Source organism: Haemorhous mexicanus, chromosome 1 (genome assembly GCF_027477595.1).
Source record: "Haemorhous mexicanus isolate bHaeMex1 chromosome 1, bHaeMex1.pri, whole genome shotgun sequence".
Taxonomy (NCBI): domain Eukaryota; kingdom Metazoa; phylum Chordata; class Aves; order Passeriformes; family Fringillidae; genus Haemorhous; species Haemorhous mexicanus.
In genome coordinates, this window is record NC_082341.1 from 60,348,091 (window position 1) to 60,370,003 (window position 21,913).

General features: G+C 36.5%; 1 protein-coding gene across 1 annotated transcript in view; it reads right to left on the bottom strand.

Annotated features, from left to right (window-relative positions):
* Positions 1 to 21,913, bottom strand: part of SLC9A3 (solute carrier family 9 member A3) — a 49,612-nt gene that overhangs the window by 4,341 nt on the left and 23,358 nt on the right. The window contains exons 2-12 of the mRNA XM_059850762.1: positions 19,968 to 20,270; positions 15,141 to 15,301; positions 13,094 to 13,172; positions 12,092 to 12,269; positions 10,999 to 11,219; positions 8,908 to 9,110; positions 8,022 to 8,111; positions 6,182 to 6,252; positions 3,851 to 3,980; positions 839 to 954; positions 86 to 215 (exon numbers count right to left, since the gene is read on the bottom strand). Of these exons, the coding sequence (XP_059706745.1) occupies positions 86 to 215; positions 839 to 954; positions 3,851 to 3,980; positions 6,182 to 6,252; positions 8,022 to 8,111; positions 8,908 to 9,110; positions 10,999 to 11,219; positions 12,092 to 12,269; positions 13,094 to 13,172; positions 15,141 to 15,301; positions 19,968 to 20,270 (1,682 nt within the window). The remainder of the gene's footprint in view (positions 1 to 85; positions 216 to 838; positions 955 to 3,850; positions 3,981 to 6,181; positions 6,253 to 8,021; positions 8,112 to 8,907; positions 9,111 to 10,998; positions 11,220 to 12,091; positions 12,270 to 13,093; positions 13,173 to 15,140; positions 15,302 to 19,967; positions 20,271 to 21,913) is intronic.

The window sequence follows — 21,913 nt, forward strand, 5'->3', positions numbered from 1 at the left end:
TTTGAGTTTCACTCGCAAGTTTTGGTTCCTATTTCCTCTTAATTTTAGACTGGGAAACAGTCCAATGCTAGCCTCTGGCTCTCACCTCTTGCCTGGGTTTATACAGGTACTGCTGTAGGGTGTGATGAGCAAGTGTATCTTCTGTGTCCCGGATGCTTTTCCTTCTCTGCTCTAAAGCTTGCATGTCAAGGCAAACTGGTCCAGCTTTTTCTCTCCTGAAGAAAAACACAAACAGTGGTTTTTAAAATCAGTGATTGCTGAAAAGGAAGAAAAAACAGGAAGACGAGGAATGAAAAGGAGAAAACAAGATGAAGTTAAAAAAAAAAAAAAAGAAAAAAAGAGTAAGAACTGGCTAAATTACAATGACTGAGTAAATGCCTAATGGGAAATGTGAAAAGATCATTGGTTTTTGTCTTTCAGGGGTATGTAGTATTAATTAATTTCACAGTTTACATGACACATGGTGTGTTCAGTAACAGATTCATCAAAAAGTTAACGAAGGGGCAATTTTTTTCCTTGCCTCTCTCCTTACTTTTTCTGGAGCAAACACAGAAATAACATCTAGTCCTGTATATAACAGTTGGTGAACTGTTATATACAGTGGATGTCTGCTTCATATTACCAGACTTTACCGAAAAAAACTGCATGTAAAATATGAATATAAATTATAAATATGAGTATAAATTATAAATCCATATATACCCATTTTCTGTGGGAGAAAATATTAATTAAAGTTCAAAAAAGTAGTGACTGAAGCCCCTGTAATTTGCATTTTTCAAATTTTTAGCAGTGTTTCAATTTCCTCTCATACACCACCCCATAAGTCCACATTACTTACAATAAATAAGAGACAGAGCTTTCCACAGTGCTTGGGAGTGGAGTGCTGAAATCCACATTTACCATGTTGTCTGTACTTGGAGAACGTATAAATGCCAGCGAACCTCTACGTTCTCCCTGGTCGTGGAAAGAAACAAGACATATTACAGCTGTAAAAACCTAGGACAAAATGCATGTCAGAATACAGATAATTTGTGAGACTATTTATGCAAATGGCACAAGAAGCATCGGAGGAGTTGTATCTAGGTAACAAATAAAAGCCATTTTTAGGTTTTATGGTTTCTTTGCATTGAGTCACATTATCCCAACAAATGAAGCAAAGAGAAAATCTACTCCACTTTTAGAAATTGATTTTGAAAAGTGAATGATTTCCTGTGCCTCAATAGATTTGCAACTTTACTTTGTACAATGCTGCAAGCCAAGAGCATAGGAACATAGATAAGGATGTTTATGCTTCAACACATTATCAGAAGCATTTTTAAAGACACAACATTAAGTTTTCTGTTCTCTACCAGACTGGAAGCAGCAAATATTAAGAGGTGATAGAAGTCTACAAGACTATTAAAAAGAGGTTATGGCATGAAAACATGAGATATTGAAGATATGAGATTTTCTTTTCATTTTAAAACTGGTGTCACAGAAATGAACTGCTGGAAAAGCTCAGTTTTATGTCTTCGTACTTTTCCCTACACCTTACATAATCTTTTGCTTAGCTAAAAGGTATCTGTTCCGTGACATTGTGGTTACTCAGGCTGAAAACGTCTATGATTTTGAATGAGTGGAGTGAAATCACATAGCAGGTCTCTAGATTTTAAGCAGTAATAATCAAGAAAAATCACCTCCCTTGCAGAACAGAGATTTTATCTACATTTCTCCAACTTTAACTGTACTGTGTTCCCTTTACATTTTCATATTCATGGAACAAACAAAAAAAAGTTTTCTTTTGATGTGGTAACCCACATACATATCACAGTATGTGGGTTACCAATGGCATTAAGAAATACACTGGGACCTCTGCAGGCAGAAAAGGTTAATAAAGTTGAATTCTGGGGGAACGTTGTCCCATCCATTTTCTTAAGTGAATCTGACTTTCTTTTCAAATCAAGTTTAATGTTTCATACATACATCATACCATATCAGTAGTGAAGGTATTTTAGCCAGAACAAGTTATGAACCATGAGTATATCAAGTCACTTCCCTCCAGTTGCTCTGGGTTTTTTTGATTTTCTTGGCTTAGGTTCTCCCCTCTCAACTGTAAGGAATTTACTTAAATAGAGACTTAACTCTCTCAATTCTTATTTATTATATAGATGCACCACAGCAGCAGAGTTGAACAAAGGAAAAGATCTTACTTGCAAGAAACTGAAGAGTTTAAAAATAATTTTTAAACTCAGTTTCTTGCAAGTAAGAAGAGAGTGAGTAGCTGGGGGGAGGCAGGTCTTTACTTGTCCTGAAAGAAATAGCTTCAGTTTCAATGTCAGCTTGTAATTCAGAGATATTTAGTTCAAAGATATATTTGCAAAGTTAAGTTTTCTTTTAATACGTTCTTATGATACATTGCTTTAACAACTTTTTAGTTGTTAAAGCAATGTATATTGAAGACAATAATAAAGTGAGAAAGGTGAAATTACTTTAGGATTCACAGCTCATAATTAATTTCTGCTGGAAGAAAACGTGTTGCAAAACTTCTGTAGAACTTGGAGAACTTCCAATTTCTTTTTCTATTATTATCAGATCAGTAGACATTCGCCCAACAAAATTTATCTTCAAGAAACAATATACGCAAATAGGATTTGGACTAAGGTAACAAAAAGCAGTTCCCCTGTGTTTCATCTCCTAAAAAATTAGTGAACTAACTTTTAGAAATCTGTCTTTACTATATGGGATCATAGACATTATTGGATAAAAATTCTGATTCTAAATCTGCGTGTATTAGTGATCTATAAAGCCCTTTGCATTTGTTAAAGAGAAGAAACACTGTAATGAATCTACTGAACAGATTGAGCAATGAATCTGAACATGAGTTTTGTAGTCGTCCACCTCAAAGTCATTATCCAACTTTCTTCCTCTGAGGTGTGACCCAGAAAGAATCACAAGAAAGAAAACTAGTTCTTGAGTTCAGATGGTCTAAAAACCAAATGGATAGTTTACAAAATCTCAAAAGGAAGAATTTGCTTTTCTTGTTGAACTATTCTCCATCTTCCATACTAACATAATTTCTCAATTTCATCCTGTTTTCTGAATTCAATCTCCAAAATTATGTTTCATTTGAAGAAGACTGCCTGGCTATAGCTCATTAAAAAAAAAAAAAAAAAAAAAAAAAAAAAAAAAAAAAAAGAGCTTAGTAGTAGTAGTAGTATCAATGATACTAGTTCTTGCAACTTCTCCTGTTCCAAGTCTTACGTTTCCCTAACTTCACAATTCTTTAATTGCAATTGATATTTGTAGTATATTTTACCATAATTACTGAATCGTGGGGGTTATGATTCCATTGAATTAAAGTTACCCTTAGTTTTTTGGGGGGTTTTTTTTTGGTGCGTGTTACAGTGATCTGGCAGATTGAGATTAGCAGTCCCACACTTTGGCCACATATGCACATCATGTGAGAAGTGAGCTTCTTCAAATCAGATTTGTGATCATATAGACCCACTATCCTGCAGGAGCCAGACCCTGCTGGTACCTTTAGAAAGACAACATCCCTCCAGAATTACAGTATTTTTTTCGTGTAATGAATATAGAAACAAAGATATTCAGTAAAATGCAACAGAAATGTACACTGAAGTACAATATACTAGCATTTGGCAATCAGGCACAATATTGAGAACTACAGCTTCTCAAAACAGCAATACTGACACTCAAAACACATTAAAAAAATAAATTAAAGCAGAGCTGAGATGGAAATAGTTTTCCTTTAGGCATCTCCTGCAATAGATCAACTTTAGGTTATAGTACAAATTTTAAAAAAACAAATTCCAAATGACGCTATAATATGTCAACAAGTGTTCATAAGTACCTCAGCCACATAGCTAATTGCATCCTTCAAGTTGAGCTCATGGAAAACATTAAGGATTTGGTCCCTTGATTTTTGAGCAGACCTTCTCATCAGTATTTTTCTGAGGTATTTCCTATCAAAATTGGACCACCTGATAATTTAAACAAACTGTGTTAATGGCATCAAGCAATTTTAGTTTCAAAGCATTTTTAATTTAGTATAAATTATATTTTTTTAGCTAAACATTTTGAAAAAAAGAGTGAACGGTGTAATGTGAGGGATTTGTGTCTTGAAACTTTTCTATTAGTATGTAAAGAAAGTCAAGGAAAAGCCTGCTACAGACTTACACAGCTGTCACAAAGCATTTAATCAGTTCACTTACCCAACACTACTACAAAAGTGCTGTGATTACAGTATCCTATTTTGGAGTCTGTAGCACATTTTATACTCTGGGATATTATGCTACCTTATTTTTCCACTTCTGATTATGTTAAATTTTCTTCCCTTGTTGAGAAAGTAATCTGCTTTTCCCTAGGTGTATTGTAAGACAGCCAGACCATCAGTTTAGAGTGACAGTGCCCTTCCAGAAGCTCTACCATAGGGCCTTATTCATGCCACTGATGTGCTCTGCTCTGGAGGTAGCAGCCATGTGTATTTTCAATGACTTACACTTCCAAGATTGTCGGAGAGTGGAATATCTGCCCTGTCATGTTTAGGGTCCAAAAGATTAAAAACTGCTGTACTTTCTTCTGACTAACTTCCTCAACACTTCATCTAAAGGGCATGAGGCAGCTTTGGAGACTACTGCTCACAATTACTCTATCCATCTCACCCAATGGCCATTTTGAGTTTACAGTTTTTGATTCAGATTGCTTAAACCTTTTTGTGTTAAATATTATTCACATAATTGATGACTATTCCTCTTTGCTGGCCAGAACATCTGACCATAAGGCTTTAATTCAGGTTTCCACAGCTAAACCCATTGGTGAGGATGCTAGGGGTTGCCATTTTTTTTATGGAAACAGCACTTCCATGTACATAGAGTCCAAAAGGCTGGCTTAAGATGGTCTCATTTGAAATACGTTTGTCATCAAACCACATACTCAATCATGAATCTACATTAAGCTATTCCTTCTGTTCTTACTCAAGGGGATTACTTTCTGACATGCAAGAGGTCACATGCTAATCTGCCACTTTAAAAATATAGCTCTATCTTTGAGGCAATATAGCAAAACTGGAGACATATTTGCCTATATTATATATAGCCTACTGAAATTTATTCCCAAAAAGTAAAATACAAACTTAGACCAAAATAAAGAAGATTTATTCTCTCTGTAGTGCCTCAGGAAAAATTTTTATTGCATAAATATATGAAGAGTAAAAGGAAAGGAAGGAGATTGTCTCTATAACTGGGTGCAGGTGAGCAATTCTGCTTGAGTTCCAGTACAAGCATGCTTCAGCCTAAGAACTGTATTGTTTTGCATGATGTTAAACCTAAGCTAACAGACTCAGCTTCTTAAAAAGCATTAGGGGTGTGCTTGGCAGAAAGCTAACACAATCACATAGCTTTTGGATTGGGATTGTCATGTTGAGTCAGCAAGAGGTTAGCAGGTCAAAACTGTGACTGTTTGCACCTATGAAATGACCTGACTCCAGGGAGAAATAACTCAAAATAGTAGTCTTAAGGATGTCCAGATATAATGTCCTTTTTACCACATTTATTTATCTGGGTATGGAAGTGTGTCCATCACAAGGGTAAATCTTCACATGTACTTAAAGGTAATGGTGTATCATTCAGCTGAGTGCTTCTGCTTCTCTCTAGATTAATCAACTATAAACAGAGGAGATGGTTCACTATTGGTTTCAGACTAATAGGCTGAAACTGTCAGAGCAATTTCAGAGCACCCCCTGCCATAACTTTCACAGGTGTTAAACACATCCTTGTAGAGACAGGATAAACAGCTAGCATAGTTGTAGCTGAACTTTTTTAGTGCCTTCACACATAAATAGTGTTCATGAAATGTAGTAGTACAAAGAAAAACCAGCATTAACATTCTAGATGAAAACTTCTGCAAATAGTCAGTTCTCTAATCTTGAGAGAATGACCCCTGTATGTGAACTGAAGCACCTACAAAGGCATAACCTGAACTGTGGAAAAGAAAGAAAAGGTTCTAGTTGTAAGGGGACAAAAATACACTGTTTTGACATTTGCTGTATTTCCAGTATTTTCAGTATGCAACCTCTTTAACTACATTATCCTTACTTTCCCTAAGCTCACAGGCTTAAGAAATTATAATGTACAGATAATATTTCCTAGCAGTATTTCCAGATTCTAAATTGGTTACTACTTACTTGTCTCTCAGATAATGATGCCCTATTTGTCCAGAAATATCTTCTATAGCAGAAAGAATGTGATCAAAGGCCTAGGAAAGTGAGAATGGAATTAGTATCTTTACAGAAATAAAAAAGCATAATTAGAAAATAGCTCAATTTATTTCAAGTTGTACCAGGGGACTATGCAGAATAATTTTTTGGCTGTTATAAAATTTTTCCCCTTTTACAGAAGTACTAACTACTATAAGTTTTCTTCAAAGCTCCAGAACTTTCTAACCAGTTCTTCATAAATTCACTAAGTGTTCTTGAATTACAAGGGTCTCAACGAGATGGTACTTAAAGCCCCATTTTACCATCTCCATTTCTGCCCTATTAAGTACATCTGCCACTATTAGTGTGGGTGGTTATTTCAGTTGAGCAGTTTCCGCAGTAATTCTTTTTAGATGTTTCAGGAGTTCATACTCCCCTCAGAGTAGAAGTAGGCACCATTCTTTTAATATCTAGGGCAAAATTTCATACTGAGTATATTATCTGGCTGATAGAAATCTGGAGGCTTATAACACTTGATTCAAACCAAGGCAACTGCAGGTACAATTTGGCCTTTTTCTGTGTATGATTATTAACATTTCACTCTGAACATTGGAATGATTACTGCAGAATATACAGGTGCTAGGTTTGGAACAGCAGGACTGACATTTGGCACTGGTGAGGCTGTGTCTTTAGCCCTGTGTCCAGTTCTGGGCCCCTCACTTCAGAAAGAACATTGAGGTGCTGGAGCGTGTCCAGAGAAGGGCAGCGAAGCTGGGGAAAGGTCTGGAACACAAGTCCTGTGGGGAGCAGCTGGGGCAACTGAGGTTGTTGAACCTGGAGAAAAGGAGGCTTACTCTCTGTAACTACCTGGAAGGATGTAGGCAAGTGAGTGTTGGCCTCTTCTACCATGTCTCGAGTGAAAGGACCAGAGGAAATGATCCTCAGTTGTGCCAGGGGAAGTTCAGATTAGATTTCAGAAAACAAAGTTTTCCCTGAAACAGTGGTAAGCACTGGAATAATTTGCCCAGGGAGGTGGTGAAGTCACTGTCTCTGGAAGTGTTCAAGAGCTGTCTGGGTGTGGTACTGGGGGATATGATTTAGGGGTGACTATGGTGGTGATGTGTTGATGGTTGGACAGGATGTTCTTAAAGATCTCTTCCAACCTTGATGATTCTGTGATGTCTTATAGTCTTCCATCCTTTAACCTGTATTTATATTGAAAAGTTTTCTTTTACTTAATGGAAACTTTATAATGTGGTGTGAAAGTCAATTGGAAGAGTTTGTGTTTCAAAATATTTTAAAAGGGTAAAGAAATCCTGGGACACAACACTCACACTGAATTGAAACTGTTGTCATTAGTCTGGAATTTCAGTATATAATTATTCTGTACTGGGTAGCAGAGTATTTTTCTATGTGATATGCAAGCTACAAAGCCTGCTTTCTTACCTTTTCCCAAAATTAAGTTTCTGAGAAGGAAAAATAAAAATTTTTGGACATGCTTTTCCCCAGCAATTATCAATCATCCTTCTCTTTTAGATGAAGACAAAGAAGCATATTCCATCTGTGCTGTTTCCCCAGGACTCCCAGCCCCTTTGAATTCTCAAGTGAAAGACCAGAACTTTCATATGAAAATCTTCTCACAGGACTCCAACCAAAGAGAAACAGCAACAGTACAAAAACCTTTTGAAATGTTTGAAGGATTTTGCTCTTGAAATTTGATAGCCCACTCCCTTACAAAAAAAAGACATTTTCATAACAATTTTGTTTTCTCCTAAGGTGCTCTGTAAAAATGCAGAAGATACCATGAGGTTTTTTTTAAATATCTTACTCTGCCATGAAGTTTCTCATTCAGTTTTGGTTCTCTGTGTTCAGTTTTCTTCACTTTCAGCCACTGTACCAAAGGTTTGATAGTCAGTCCCTAAGGATTGAAGCATGACAATAAATGCTTGGAAGTCCTCTTAGACTGGTTAAACAGAACTAAAGCACATTTGTGTTTTATTTAGTGGTTCACATACTTTCTCAGTTGATTTCTATTCCTTCTAGAAGATAAAATAATACAGTACCCTCAGCTCGTATTATAAAGCTTTGAAAAGACAACAGTGGAAAAATATATATATAATCTGCTGGAAAAATACTGTAGTGGAAGAAGTGTTTCCTATGCCACTGAATGTGGTATTTTCTCCACAAATCAGGAGTTTGTGAACACAATTAAACTTTCTGTACTGCAGTTTAGAAAATATTGTAAGCTGCTATCTACTGACATATTTTCATTTAAATTACTTTTTTTTCATCCAGAATGTGCTGTTTTGTTTGGATGTTAAATACTTCCTTGTCCCACTGCTTGCTGCTATATTTTAAAACAAGGACTGAAACTCAGGTAGATCAGCTTAATGACTGTATCTCCCCATTAAAAGCACTGTTCCCTATAGTTATTCACATGAGGTGAAGGATGTTAAATCAGATATTAACTTGGCACTATTAATACCAAGCAGCTAAGACTGAACAATTTTTAGCACAGAGGAAATTGTGTTTTGCCCCATGTGGTCCCACATGAAAACATAAAATAGGATCTTTGTTACTAAAATTACAAATTCAATTATGTTTTCAGTTCAGTGAAACAATATGCAACCTTCAGCTGAGAACTGCTTTAAGCATTCAGTACATTTGGGGGACTCCTTCTCCTTGCAAGAAGCATGCTTGAGAAATTAAATTACCTGGAATATAACAGTAAAAAACACAACAATGATAGTTGTGCTGACAAACAGCTTTCTTTCTCTCACTTTATGCTCATCCAGAAGTGCAACAAGAGCAAAAGCAACTGCTCCTCGTAGTCCGCCGTAGGACATCACCACCTGGTCTATTATCTCCAGCTGGACAGTTCTGTAGCGGTTAAGAATCCACGTTTGTATAATGACACCTGTAACAAACAAATGTCAGCATGTCTAGAAATACCCTTATGGAACATCAATATCCCAGCTGTGAGTAAGAGAAATGGTGCCATCAGACTGCCTTCATAACAATCTTCACCATCTACTTCCCCCCTCTTATCATTGTGTTGCCCACTCGGTGCCTTCTCATTACAACAAGCCGAAGGAATTAGGTGAAGCCACTTCTGTGAGCCAGCAGCTCTTCTGAGAGTGCTGCCCTCTGGCACAGGCACTCCAGGGAAGGTTCTGCCATGTGCTGACCTTGGAAATTCGTTAAGAAGGAATAGGTTTTGTAGCACTGTAACCAGTGATATGCACAGGGTCAGTTAACAGAAACAGGTTAAAACAGCAGTGATTTAGGGAGTAAGTGTTGTACCCTTTGCAAATCACTGAAAATTACATTTAAGTCATTGTCTTATGAAGGGTTGTTTAGTTATGCTGACGCTGTCTCCACACCTACAGGTGAGATGCTGCCTGCTGCAGGAGACCTAAGGCTCTAGCTATCTCAATGAACTCCCACCATACAGAGGGAAAACAGCTTCACCACACGTGTGACTGGTATGGCATTTGTTTCCCACTGCTGCAGGCCAGGGCTGTTAACCAGTGCAAAACAGTTTCTTCTCTTTTTAAAGAACTTTGAACTTGTGCCAAGAGAATTGTCTTGTCACTGTAAGGAGGGCCTCTGGAGGAGGGGACCTTGAAAATTCTACCAATCTCCAGGGAATGAGAACTGCAATTATGTACGGCCCAATATCATCCGGTATTTGGTAATTTGTGAATGTCTAAGATCAATTACTTTAGTGGGTGCTTATTGTTATTGCTGAATATTTACTATTTACTTATCATCACATCTATTAAAGGATCGTTAACCACTCATTTGAGGAATACAAAAAGTGTCAAAGACAAGACCGGGAAAACTCTTTTAAAACACCTCAGGCACATTTGCAGTTACTGAAAGGCAGCTAAATGAACAATGCTTGCAGAATATTTAGAAAAAGGAGGGCAAGGAGGTAGGCACTTCATTCAGCTCAGGAGCTTCTAGAGAAAATAAGAGCACAGAATCTAGGAAAACTGCCAGCTAGATGGATGTGTGACCTGTCATTTGACTTTAAGTCAAAACAAACAGGCAGATACGCCTGGGAATAAATTAAACCAGCTTAAGTACATACACCAAATTCCCATGTGTGTTACTGTCTTCAAGTATTTCATTCTACAACTCTTTTGGATTTTAGCAAAACTACAGCAGAGCTATGTAGCTGGGCAAATCATCATTGGTATTTTGAAATGTTTGCAAATTTATATAAACCCAGTAAATTGACAGTAGGTAATCTCTACCTGCCACAGCCTTATTTACTCAGTTTTTCATCAGTTTCTGAGAATTATTTCTTAAGCCAGAGAACCTGCAATGTAATTCTGTATGGTCTGATATCACTGTGTGCCCAAAACCTGAAGTCAACCATAACATTAGCTTAAGACAATCTCTTTAGTGCCAAATTGAAAGAGCTGGAGGAAAGATACAGCTGACAAGAGTCACATCTTTTGTTAGGTTGCAAGTTAAAGAACAAAGTCAGTTTTACTGGGAGATTTTGCCAGTACCGTTTGCTGGGTCAACAAAGATTAGCCACTGAATGATTCTTGTTCACTGCTGGGCTACTCATGTTCTCAAGCATCATAAGATATTAAATCCTGCTATATTTTCAATTTACTGTAGAGCTTATTCTACTACTCTAATCCAAATCCAACAATAAAATCAACAAAATAAATGGAATGTTTTAAAAGGAGCAAACCTGGAACTCAAAATATTTTTTGGGGAGAGGGCTAAAGAATATGTGATTACATCAGCAGTACAATGCAAGAACAGGAAGGTCACTCTCTTACCAATGACTCTATATACTGAGATGAAGAGCAGAGTCAACAGAATGAAAGCCGTATTCCAATCCCAGATATCTGGATCCACAGCTGAAATACCCAGGAACATGAAGATAATAGTTTCTGCTCCACTGGCTAGCATTTTCATAGTATATCTTACAGTTGTAGAAGACTGTTCAGATATGTTAGCTGTAACATATTTCTGACAGCAAATTCCACAGAAGGTTATCCTAGAAAAAGAAGCAATTGTTCAGAAAATATGTGTTGCAACATTTAATATTATTTCCATCCATCTGTCACATAGTGATAAAAACTCACTATTAATTCCCAAGAAAAGATACATTCACGAGTACTTGTGGAGTCTACCCTTGGTAAAAAGCATATCTCAAACATACATGATGATGTGACCTCAAGTGGAGTGAAGACAGGATTTCATTAGAACACAACAGCATGTAATTCTCTTCAGATTACCATACTGCTTTCAATGCAAGTTTCTAAACCTTGTTTACATTAGACATAATCTTAAACTAATGATCTGTTTGCAGAAAGATTTTCAGAACTTGAATACACTTACTATATCATTTACAAACATGACAAGAAAAACTGGGAAGAAAAGTATGCTGGGAATAAATGGAGACTAAGAAAGACCACAGAAGTACTCAAGCCAAAACAGGCAACATTTAGGCAAACCTTAATGGCCAGCCAAGACAGAGAGAGAGAGCAGAGAATAGTGACATTTACACAGTGCCTTAGAAAAATATTGCTTTAGTTTCAAGTTATAGGGAAATATGTCAACACAAATGGACAACTGTTAAGTTTGAAGTATTATTAATAACAGAGTCGAAAGAGTCATGTCTCTATTTTGCAAAGAGTTCTCATGTTGCTCAGCAGATACAGGAAAACTTGCACTCCTTTTCAAGGCTGAATGACAGGATTGGCAAACTATAATCTAGTGCAGTGTGAACATAATATTATCCAGCATAAACTTAATGAGTGTTGCATTCTATAGTTGTCCAATATAATTTAGGTTTTCCTTTCAATGTTTTTAAAAACCATATTCCCTTCTCATCCCCTTCGTAGTCAGTAATAAAAAGAGACTCACGCTAAGATGGCAGAAAGAGAAAGCATCTCTGCTGTGAGGTAGGACAGGTAGGAAATGATAAACACAAATCCAGGTTCAATGATCCTCACGTGCTTGGTGAAACGACTGACCAATGAGAGCAGGAATGCAAAGAAAATGCCAACCAGTGTCCCACCAAGGCTCACCACGAAGAATGACACTGAAAAACAAAACACCTAACACAACTTAAACCATAGAAATATAATGGTTTGAACTAGTTCTCTTCCACAGAAAGGACAGCAAATGGCCAGTAAATCACAGAAAAATTTGGAGGACATGTCAAATTCATTTCTAGGCTCAAGGCTTTTGAGCACTTGGTACGTGAATGTAGAATTCTGTAGAAAAACAAGGCTACTACTGCTAAGCCTCACCATTTTACTTTTATTCAAACCCACTGCGTTTCTTTATGCTAATTTTTCCCATGGTCTGTAAAGAATTGTTTTTACAAAAACATTTTATAGAATATGACAAAATCACTATTTCAACATTTATTAATAAGATAATTTCATTTTGTGCAATGCTTGGAATGGGAAATAGTGACTTATTTTTCGGGGAAAATTTCTTGATAGTTACTGGCAAACATTGCTTGATGGTGATCAGTGATAGGGAGTGGCAATGCCTGTATGCAGTATGGACTTTCCTGGAATGGAGGGAGAGCATAGGCTGAAATTAGGGAAATGCTCTTAAATACAAAGAAAATAGCTATATATATTTTCTTTGTTTTTAAGAGCATTTCCCTAATTTCAGTTCTCAACAAATGAACTCCAGACCTGTTGAGTCTCCTCAAAAGAAAACAGATCTGATTAAGTTTCCCAAATATTCAGGAATGTTTATTTATTTATTTTCTTAAGACATTTGCCATAAGAGTGTGTGAATATGAGTAATAATGAAAAGGGCTGAAAATAACTGTTACCAATAGCAGAATAGTAATATTTTGTTTCATATACACACCAATTGTGTGATACAGAATTCACTTCTACGCACCTATGCCTTTGAGACATTCAATCCCCGTCACATTCGTTGGACCTATCGCAACAAAAGAGTCAAACACATTGTACAGCACCTGGAAAGAAAAGTAGACTAATTTAATAATTGCTCCTGAATTGAGCCTATTAAAATAATTTCCTTAGGGGCCTCAACATTATGAAGTCTGAAATTGAGTTTGACTGAAGGAAATTCTGTCTCAAGGGAGAATTTTATATTTTCTCTAAATAAAAGAAATGCAGTAGGCCAAGGAAAAACAATTTTTTAAAATAAAAAAATAACATCTCGCAGCAATACATTTCTCCCTTCAGTATGTCCCCTATGTATAAGAAGCATTGTTACATATAGGTGTGTTTTCTACAGCACTCCTCTCTGTAAAATCCAGGTATTTGAAAGATTCATTTACTCACATGTATAAGATAAATAAGATATTGAATAAGACAATAATAAGATGCAAATAAGATACTGAATTGAAATATGTTGAATAAGTTGAACATAAAAGAGAATATAATGATTGTGCTAAAACTTTTTAAATAATTGACTAACAGTGATTGAGCTGAAAGTAATGAATTCACCTTTTCCATACCTGTGCCTAAGGAGGTTTAAATGAGTATCATTTTTGTGACATACCAATTTAATCTGGTCTTAGTTTCTCCAGTGGTGAATGAGGACTTTACTATGGCTTTCTCAGCGTTCCTTGTTGCAGCTAAACTTAATAATTCTTATCATCTTCACCCAGTCATGGGGTACAGGTTACTTTTCTTCTGTAACAGTAGTCTTTAACATATTTATGCTTAAGGAAAGCTATATCATCCACTTTCTTCTGTCTTCCAGTCTTTTATTTTTCAAAGTAGCAACTCCACTGTTTTAAATTTCCCCATAGACTGTGCTTTCTACCTCTGGATCATACTTGCTCTTCTGTTTTTTCATCAATGAACAATCAAACTTTCTTTTATTTGTACACTGTTTGTGTTCATTTCACAGTAGCAAAATCTCCTTTCCTTTTGAAAGCCAGTGATGTTGATACTTGAGTTCATCAGCATTTATTTTTATATTTGTTTCTGGCAATACCCCAGAAGTACTAATGATACCGATATCCAGGGGCAGTTAGGTTTCTCTGGAAGCCATACTGTCATCTTCAAGCTCATGTGAACAGTTAGGCTGCTGCCAATGACCTTGAAGTGCTTTGTTTTCTTGGCTGCAAAAAGTCACTAAGCCTCATGAACACATCTTACCCTCCCTTGCAGATGAGCAGGAATTGTAAATGATCCAAAAGTGAACTGAAGCTGCACAGCAACTTGGTTGCATAGCATCTTTCTGCCTTAGGACTTCCTGGTCCCTCACCACTAGCACTGAACTACAAAATTATTGACAATTTTATTCAGGGGGGAAAAAAAATTGTGTGAAAAGGTGTTTCAATCAAAAAAAAAAATCAGTAGAAATCTTGGATTCTGCCATGTCTGTTAAAGCCTTTTTAAATTTAAAAAATAATGTTTGTATGGTTTTTTTAATAAATCAGAAACTTTCTAAAATGTCACACTTTTTTTTTCCAAATTGGCTCTTTGTCCTGTATCTGCTTGATAAACATCAAAGTAGAACTAAGGGAGCAGGCATAAACACTTTGAAGAGTATTCTCTCTCTCACTGGCTGAAGTATGCATATAAATTATGGGCATAACACAAATATAGAGAAAAATGTATGTGCATTAAAAATAACAGCAAAGGAAGGCTTAAAATCCCTGAAACTGATTTCATTAAGTCATGAAAGCCCTACTTAAACAGCAAGGGCAAATAAAATGTGCACCCCTGAAACTTCATTCGGAGTGTCTAACCTAGGACTGTGAGTTTTATGTCACTTACCAGCTCCAAATAGCTTTCATGCTCAAATATCTGACGTTTGTAAGCAAGACAGAAAACACCATGAGCTGCTCTGCAGTAGCCCATGAGTAGATACACACAGAGAGTATAATGTTTCTTTAAAGGGGAAAATGCACTTCAGAAGAAATCCCCTTGAGTAAGGTTGACTTTGGGATATATAATTTACTTACCACAGTTACAGCATCATTCAGAAGTGATTCTCCAAAAACAATGATGAATAGAACCTCATTGACATGGACTTCTTCAAACACTGCCAGAACAGCCACAGGATCCACAGCGGCAATTAAGCTGCCAAAGAGGAGGAAGTCCAGCAGCCCAGATTGCAGTTCACCTTCCAAAACAAAGCAAACAAATTATAAGCAGAATAATCTCTGTATTATCAATAGCAATGACAGACTGGGATATTAGAGATAATGCCAAATACTGGAAAATAGAGATGCCAAGGTATCAACTTGAAAGCGTGTTACAGTGACTACTTAAAAAGTTCTGCACTGAGTCATGTTGTGTTCTACAAGTTTTGTTGGATTCAGCATTGGCCCATGTGGATCAAAGTTGCTTCGGGGAGCAGGACCAGTACTGGCCTGTTCTTGTGACAAGACAGTTCCAGATCTAAACTAGCCTTCTATTTGTGTGTGGCATGTTTTGTCTAACTTGACTAAATTATCCCAGGATGACTGAGAACTCACAAGATTTTAAGAGGACCATACCAGCACTTCTGAAGTAAATGTTCCAAAATATTTCATGTTACAGGTCAAATCTGACTTTTGGTCAGTAAGAACTGCTACAGTGGTGTTTAACTGCACTCAGTACAAGTGAACACCAATTGTGGCCTCCTTACTCACTGATAGGTGTGGTTAAGCTACTTGTTCCCAAATTAGGATTCATGAGGCTGTTAAATTGTCTGCAAGTGGACCATAAAATAGATGAAGGACCAAAATGTACCTCAACATGTTTGTGTTGTAGCCCCTAAGGAATTTTGGCAATGATTTCAAAAGTTTTGAAGGTACAAAACTCTGGTGACAGTGTAACCCGGTATTTTTTTTAACCTGCTTTTAGTTATTAATGTTGTTTTGTTCAGTTATGCAAACAGACCAAGACAAGCATTCACTGTAATTTTAAAAGTAGCAGAAAAAGAAAAGTAGCATAGTCACAAAAAATGCATTGCTCAGCTTCCTAAATGCCTAGCAAAATCTACCCTCTTCATGAAATCAAAAGTGGAAACCTAGTCATTTTTTTCTAGGGAAAAGATTTCTGAGCAGTAAAATTCCCTTTGTATTCATTAATGGATGGAGGAAGTAAGGTTTACGAAGATGTGATGTTGCTAGAAATTATATGAGGAAGAGCCAAGAAGGAACAGGTTGAGAATTCATTCATTAAAACACAATGCAGAGGCCCATGCTCAAAATTATCAGATATAATTTCTACAGGTAAAGAAGAAATTCATCTAATTAAATGGTTTTGAAGCATGAGTCAGACAATGACAATCAGTAGCCATAGTCACAGGATCAATAGTGCCTATAAGGTACTTCCAGAACAATATGGCCACCCCTCTAGAAAAAACACTGAAAGGTAATTTTTCAAATTCAAAATGGTTTGTGCCAAGAATGTAAATGAAACAGAAACCAGATTCCAAATAGTTTTGATACAAAATGGCATAGGCTTATTTACTCAAGAAAAGGATACTTATATGGGCAGTCAGAGGCAGGAGGAAACAAATGTGACAATGCCCAATATCCTGGTGGAGCTGCAGATGTATATATTCTATTAGCTACTATCTGCCAATCAGATTATCTCCAAGGTTTCCATACAGTTTGTAGGGATCTTGGTATGGCCCTGAAAACAGAAATTCATAGCTTGCACAGATGTATAACTACCTTATTTTTTCAAGAATATAAATAGTCTTGCTCACGCTTGGACCTATGGGGCTGTGAAGAAGGACTGAGCCTACCAGTTTTAGTGTGCAAGTGGGGTTGAGGCAGTGACCTTAAGTCTGTGCCAAAAATTCTGACAACAGCCTTGAACCTAAATCTAAGCAATGGTTCCACCAAATGTTGTCCTTCTCAGGCAGGCCTAAGGAAGGAACAAGCCCAATGACAATAATTATCAGATATCAAGGTATAATAGAACATAAGGTTTGAAAATAAATTGGCTCACTGAGATTGCTTATCTTTTTTATGTGTTACCAATTATAATCATTGGTACATTCTTTGAAGACTTGCAAATCTAGTAAGAAAATATTTATGGGGAGATTAGGACACATCTATAATTCCTACAAAGCACTGTCAAGAGGCCTGTAGTTTCTAAATCAGACTTTCATCTAGAGTAATGACAGCAGTTATTCTTAATTGGTACACGACCATGGCTTCCTCCAGCTCATCAGTGACACCTGACCAAGAAATGTTCACTGGGCCCAGTTTAAGACCTTTAGACACACTCAGCATGTTACAGCTATGACCTAGATTGTACAGGAGAAACTAGTGACTAGTTCTAAGAACTAGTCACAGCCACAATACCGCAAGTGTTAGTTCTCCAGTGGACAGTGAACAGCTCCCTGTAATCAGCAATTACATAATTCTTCCTACTCTGTGGAAGCAGACTGATACGACTAATGGTTAACAATTAATGTGCTAATCTTTTTATTTCTGTTCTAAAGATGGATTTCTTCATCATTACCACCTTCTCAATTTTCCTTCTGCAAATTATTATATCTCAAAGGTGTTGAATGCCAACAAAGAGCTGCTTTTATGTTTATTTATGTAGGAAATCTATGCAGTCCAGTTTGGATTATGCATTCTTTTATTGATGGACAGTACTACAAGCCCACTGAATGACAAAGCTAGAAGTTCTTTGGTTTTAGTTCATCTTAGTCTGTAGTGGATTTACATTTCTTCATTTTAGTAATATTACTTTTATCATTATTCACTTCAATTGTAGAACAAATGGGATAGAAATAAATATAAGCCATGGAGCTTCAAACAGAAGGTACTATGAACTCTTCTAGAAACTGAGCAACTCAGCATTCTCCAATCTTCATCAAGTAACAATAGCAAGGTTTTTCACAGTGTGGTGGTTAGATCTTGTTGACCTCTTGGAGGTCAACACAATAGATTTAGTGGATTAGTAAGTCTGTGTCATGTAGATATTTTAGACTCCTACTCAGCTGTGCTGGAGAATGACATAGTTTGAATCAGGGACAGTCTTGTCTAGCCTTTTTCACAGCTGGAATTAGAACTCTAGTAGGTCTTCATGGCAAAGACAGGTCCCCCACAGTACACAAATAGTGTTCTTTCTAAACATTAAAATTTGCCAGACATGTCAGCTTATTGTTTGCCTTTATTAATATCCCCATATTTCTTTTGTAGAACTTTAGCTGTGACCTGTGGTAGGGGCTGGTTGTCCTGTGTAGCTGTAACCTCAGAGTTCTAGTATGCATTGTCACTAACAGATTCTCATACTGATGAAGCAGAACACATAGCCATCAAACCAAGCTTTTGCAGTTAGTCATGAGTTGTTTACAGATTGGGAGGAGAAGACTAATTAAAGTGAATTTTCCTCCTAAAATAATTTTTTTTGGAAAACAGCCAACTTTTATATTTCATATATTGTAAAGAAATCAATCCTTTCCCTTTAATGACTTAGAGCAACATATTTTTATAGTAATTATCATAAATTATATTTCTGGGAACAGGTTTTTTAAGAAAATATTTTTGGTGATATCTTTAAATTGTTCCAAGCATCTTGGATATTTAAATAAAGAAATCCTTTTCCAATCTGCAGCAGAAATATCCCTGTCATATATTTTCTTTCTGAACACCTGATTTTAATTATAAATGTGATATTGTGGATTAAATATATTGCTTAAAGCACAGTAAACCTCATATCTACCTAAAAAATGTCAAATGTTTTTGCATCTGAGCTGTCTCCTTTGTATCTTCTTAAGAAAATATTACTGCTTCTAAAATAAGAGTTATAATAAGGTAAATATCTAAAATATATCCATCATAGCTGCCTATATTACAAACATCTGCAATTACATAACATGAGTCTTAAATGAAAGTAGAGATTAAATACTGCTGTTCTGTGCCTCTTCTAGCAGCCCTGTGCCCTTACATCACAGTGTAATTAGGACGAAGTATGTTGTGGAATCATAGAATGGTTTGTGCTGGAAGGGACTTCTTACACCCTCCAGTTCCACTACCTGGGACACATTTCACTAGACCAGGTTGCTCAGAGCCCCATCCAACCTGGCCTTGAACACTGCCAGGAATGGGCCATCCACAGCTCCTCTGTGGAAAGCACAAGCAATAGGAAACCCTCACTTTTTTTATTTGTGGTCTGGGAAATTGTGTGTCACCACCCTTTCAAGCCCCTTTGGACTGCTCCCATTAAAATGGCTTTCTTTTTCTTTTTCTTTTTTTTTTTGGTAAGATATCTGCTACTTCATTCTGTGAAACTTCTGGATCTTCAGTTACAATTTCCAAAATCAGAAAATGCAAAAGAGATGTGTGGATGAGTCATGCATATATACCCACTCAGTAGCCACTTAATATTGGATAACACTTATTATAAGTAGCATTTAATTGCATTAATAACATTAAATACAATAATAACATTTAATATTAAATAACAGTAAAATTAACACATAATACCAAAGCTGACTTCAGAAAGACTCTTTAGTTTCAGAGTAACTTTTAAGGTTTCTATCACAGCAGAAAGAAACAAGCCCTTTAGTGTGTATTTTTGTCCAGATGTCCATTAGAGAAAGAATCCTGAGCAGGACAGTATAAGAGACATGGATTCAAGAAGCTTTTATACTTTCATTAGGGAAGATTTTTCCCTAAGGAAAAGGTCATTTTTAAATTTGATAAAGATATTACAAATTGCTCCCATTAAAATTGAATTTTTCTGCTGGAATGAGTTGTCACATTGTAATTTATCACCCATCTAACAGTATATACAGTGGCATTCATAACTGTGTCTTCACAGATCAAACTTACCCATTATTCCGGTCAGATAGACACCATAGAGAGATAAACCAGTTGTGGCAGCATTCCAGATTGTCCCAATGACAGCATACAAAAGGATGGAGCCAAGATTTCCGAAGAACAATCTATTTGGCATAAAATATCCAGCATCCAAAACAATGGGGGGCAGCAAATAGAAGAAAAATACAGTTGGTGTCAGGGAGAAGGAGGCAAGGTGATCTGCTGCCCATACAATGCCACCAAGGAAAAGACCAAGGACAATCAGCAGAGCACTTTCTGGAACCACCCGAGTGACTTTGTGGGACAAGTGGAAAACTGCAAGGAAATACAAAAACAGTGAGTCAGAAATGAAATGGAGAAACAATTTGAGCAACAACTGTTGTTAGCTGGCAATTTTGACTCCACACAAACTTTTTGCTTTCACTGTGATTAGATCCAAAAGCTTGCATGGAATGTTTGGGAAATGGACACTTATAAAATAAAAAAAAGGAGTCGATCTTCAGATTTTATCCAGCATATTTTAACTTATATGGAGCCAATATTGCATGACATTTATATCCTTCATTGGATTATCTTCTTTTAACAAGATCTGTTTAGGGAAAGATGATGTTCTGTGCAAAGCAGTAAGTGCAAGGCTGAAAAGCAGTGGAGAAGTCCTGGAAATGTATGATATTATGATTTGATTCTGTAACTAAAAATACACATCCAGCCTCCTATTTATTGTCTTTAAAAATGATCAGTTTATTAACAGGCTTATTGGAAGATATGATAAGGATGCTGCAAGAACTAGTTTCAAGACAACTCTTTTTAAGTGTATAAATATTCTGATAATGTAGCTTGCAGCAGGAAAAAAATGAAGCTTATATCATGGGAGATCCCTTTTGAGCCTTTTCTTCAAGACATCCCTAATAAGGATTTCTCATAATTCAGAGGCTTTCCGAAGGAATTGAGGCTTTAGTGGTTCCTTCAAATATGTATTTGTGTGAAATGGTTTGTTTGAAATGGTTCTGCAGTAGGCTGCTTTCTTTTGTATAAGGTGTCACAAAATTTGTATATTACAATAGTCTGTAAAATCTGTTAATAAAGACAAAGAATATATAGTATCTATCGCAGCAAAACATGTAACTGTATGGTGTGGTCAAACTAGTAAACTAGCCAATGATTAGAAGGAGGGAAAATTACTGAGTTCCATGAGCAAATCTAAAGAGACAGAGAGATGGCACAACCAGACAGAAAAAACAAGACTGTTCAAGGTGACAGAAACACAACTAAGACTGCAAATACATGTGGCAACATATATTTATAGTGCATTTGATAAGTATGAGATAAAAGAAAATAAAAAAGCAGAGAGAAGAACAGAGAGAAGTGAAGTATACAAAGAAAGATGGAACATAAAATAGGAGGAAGAGGCAGAAGTGTTTGATAATAAGTAAGGACGGGTGGTTTAATTGACTTTCTTGGGATTTCTGTAAGCTTGTCCTTCAGTTTATCTTGAGTAATGATGTGTCCCAGATGGCCTGAACCCTGGTACTTTGTGAAACTGACCCAATAAACGTGGCTTTACTTACATAGCTTTGTGTTGAAAGTGTGAGTTACACTTCAGGAAGGAAATTTTAGCAAAAGCCACCAAGTTTCTCCTGGTTTGAACATCAGCTGTTACAATGCTAACGCAATTTAGCTAAGAACTAGCTTGGACAAAAATCCATCATTATGAATTCCAGACTCTTAAGCCATAGTGGAAGAATCTTTCCAATGACCATGCAGAGATCTTAGACCAGGTTACTTTACTGAAAGACCATTGTTTTTCTTCCCATCCAAGTATTTGTCCTTGTCAAACATTTACTAGTTACCTTTTAGAGTGTTTTAAGGGCCCCACTCCTGAACTGTCAGCTTTTGCCTTGGCTGCATCTAGACAGGCACCATCCATCATTACAGCAGCCCCACAATAATGTGCTTCC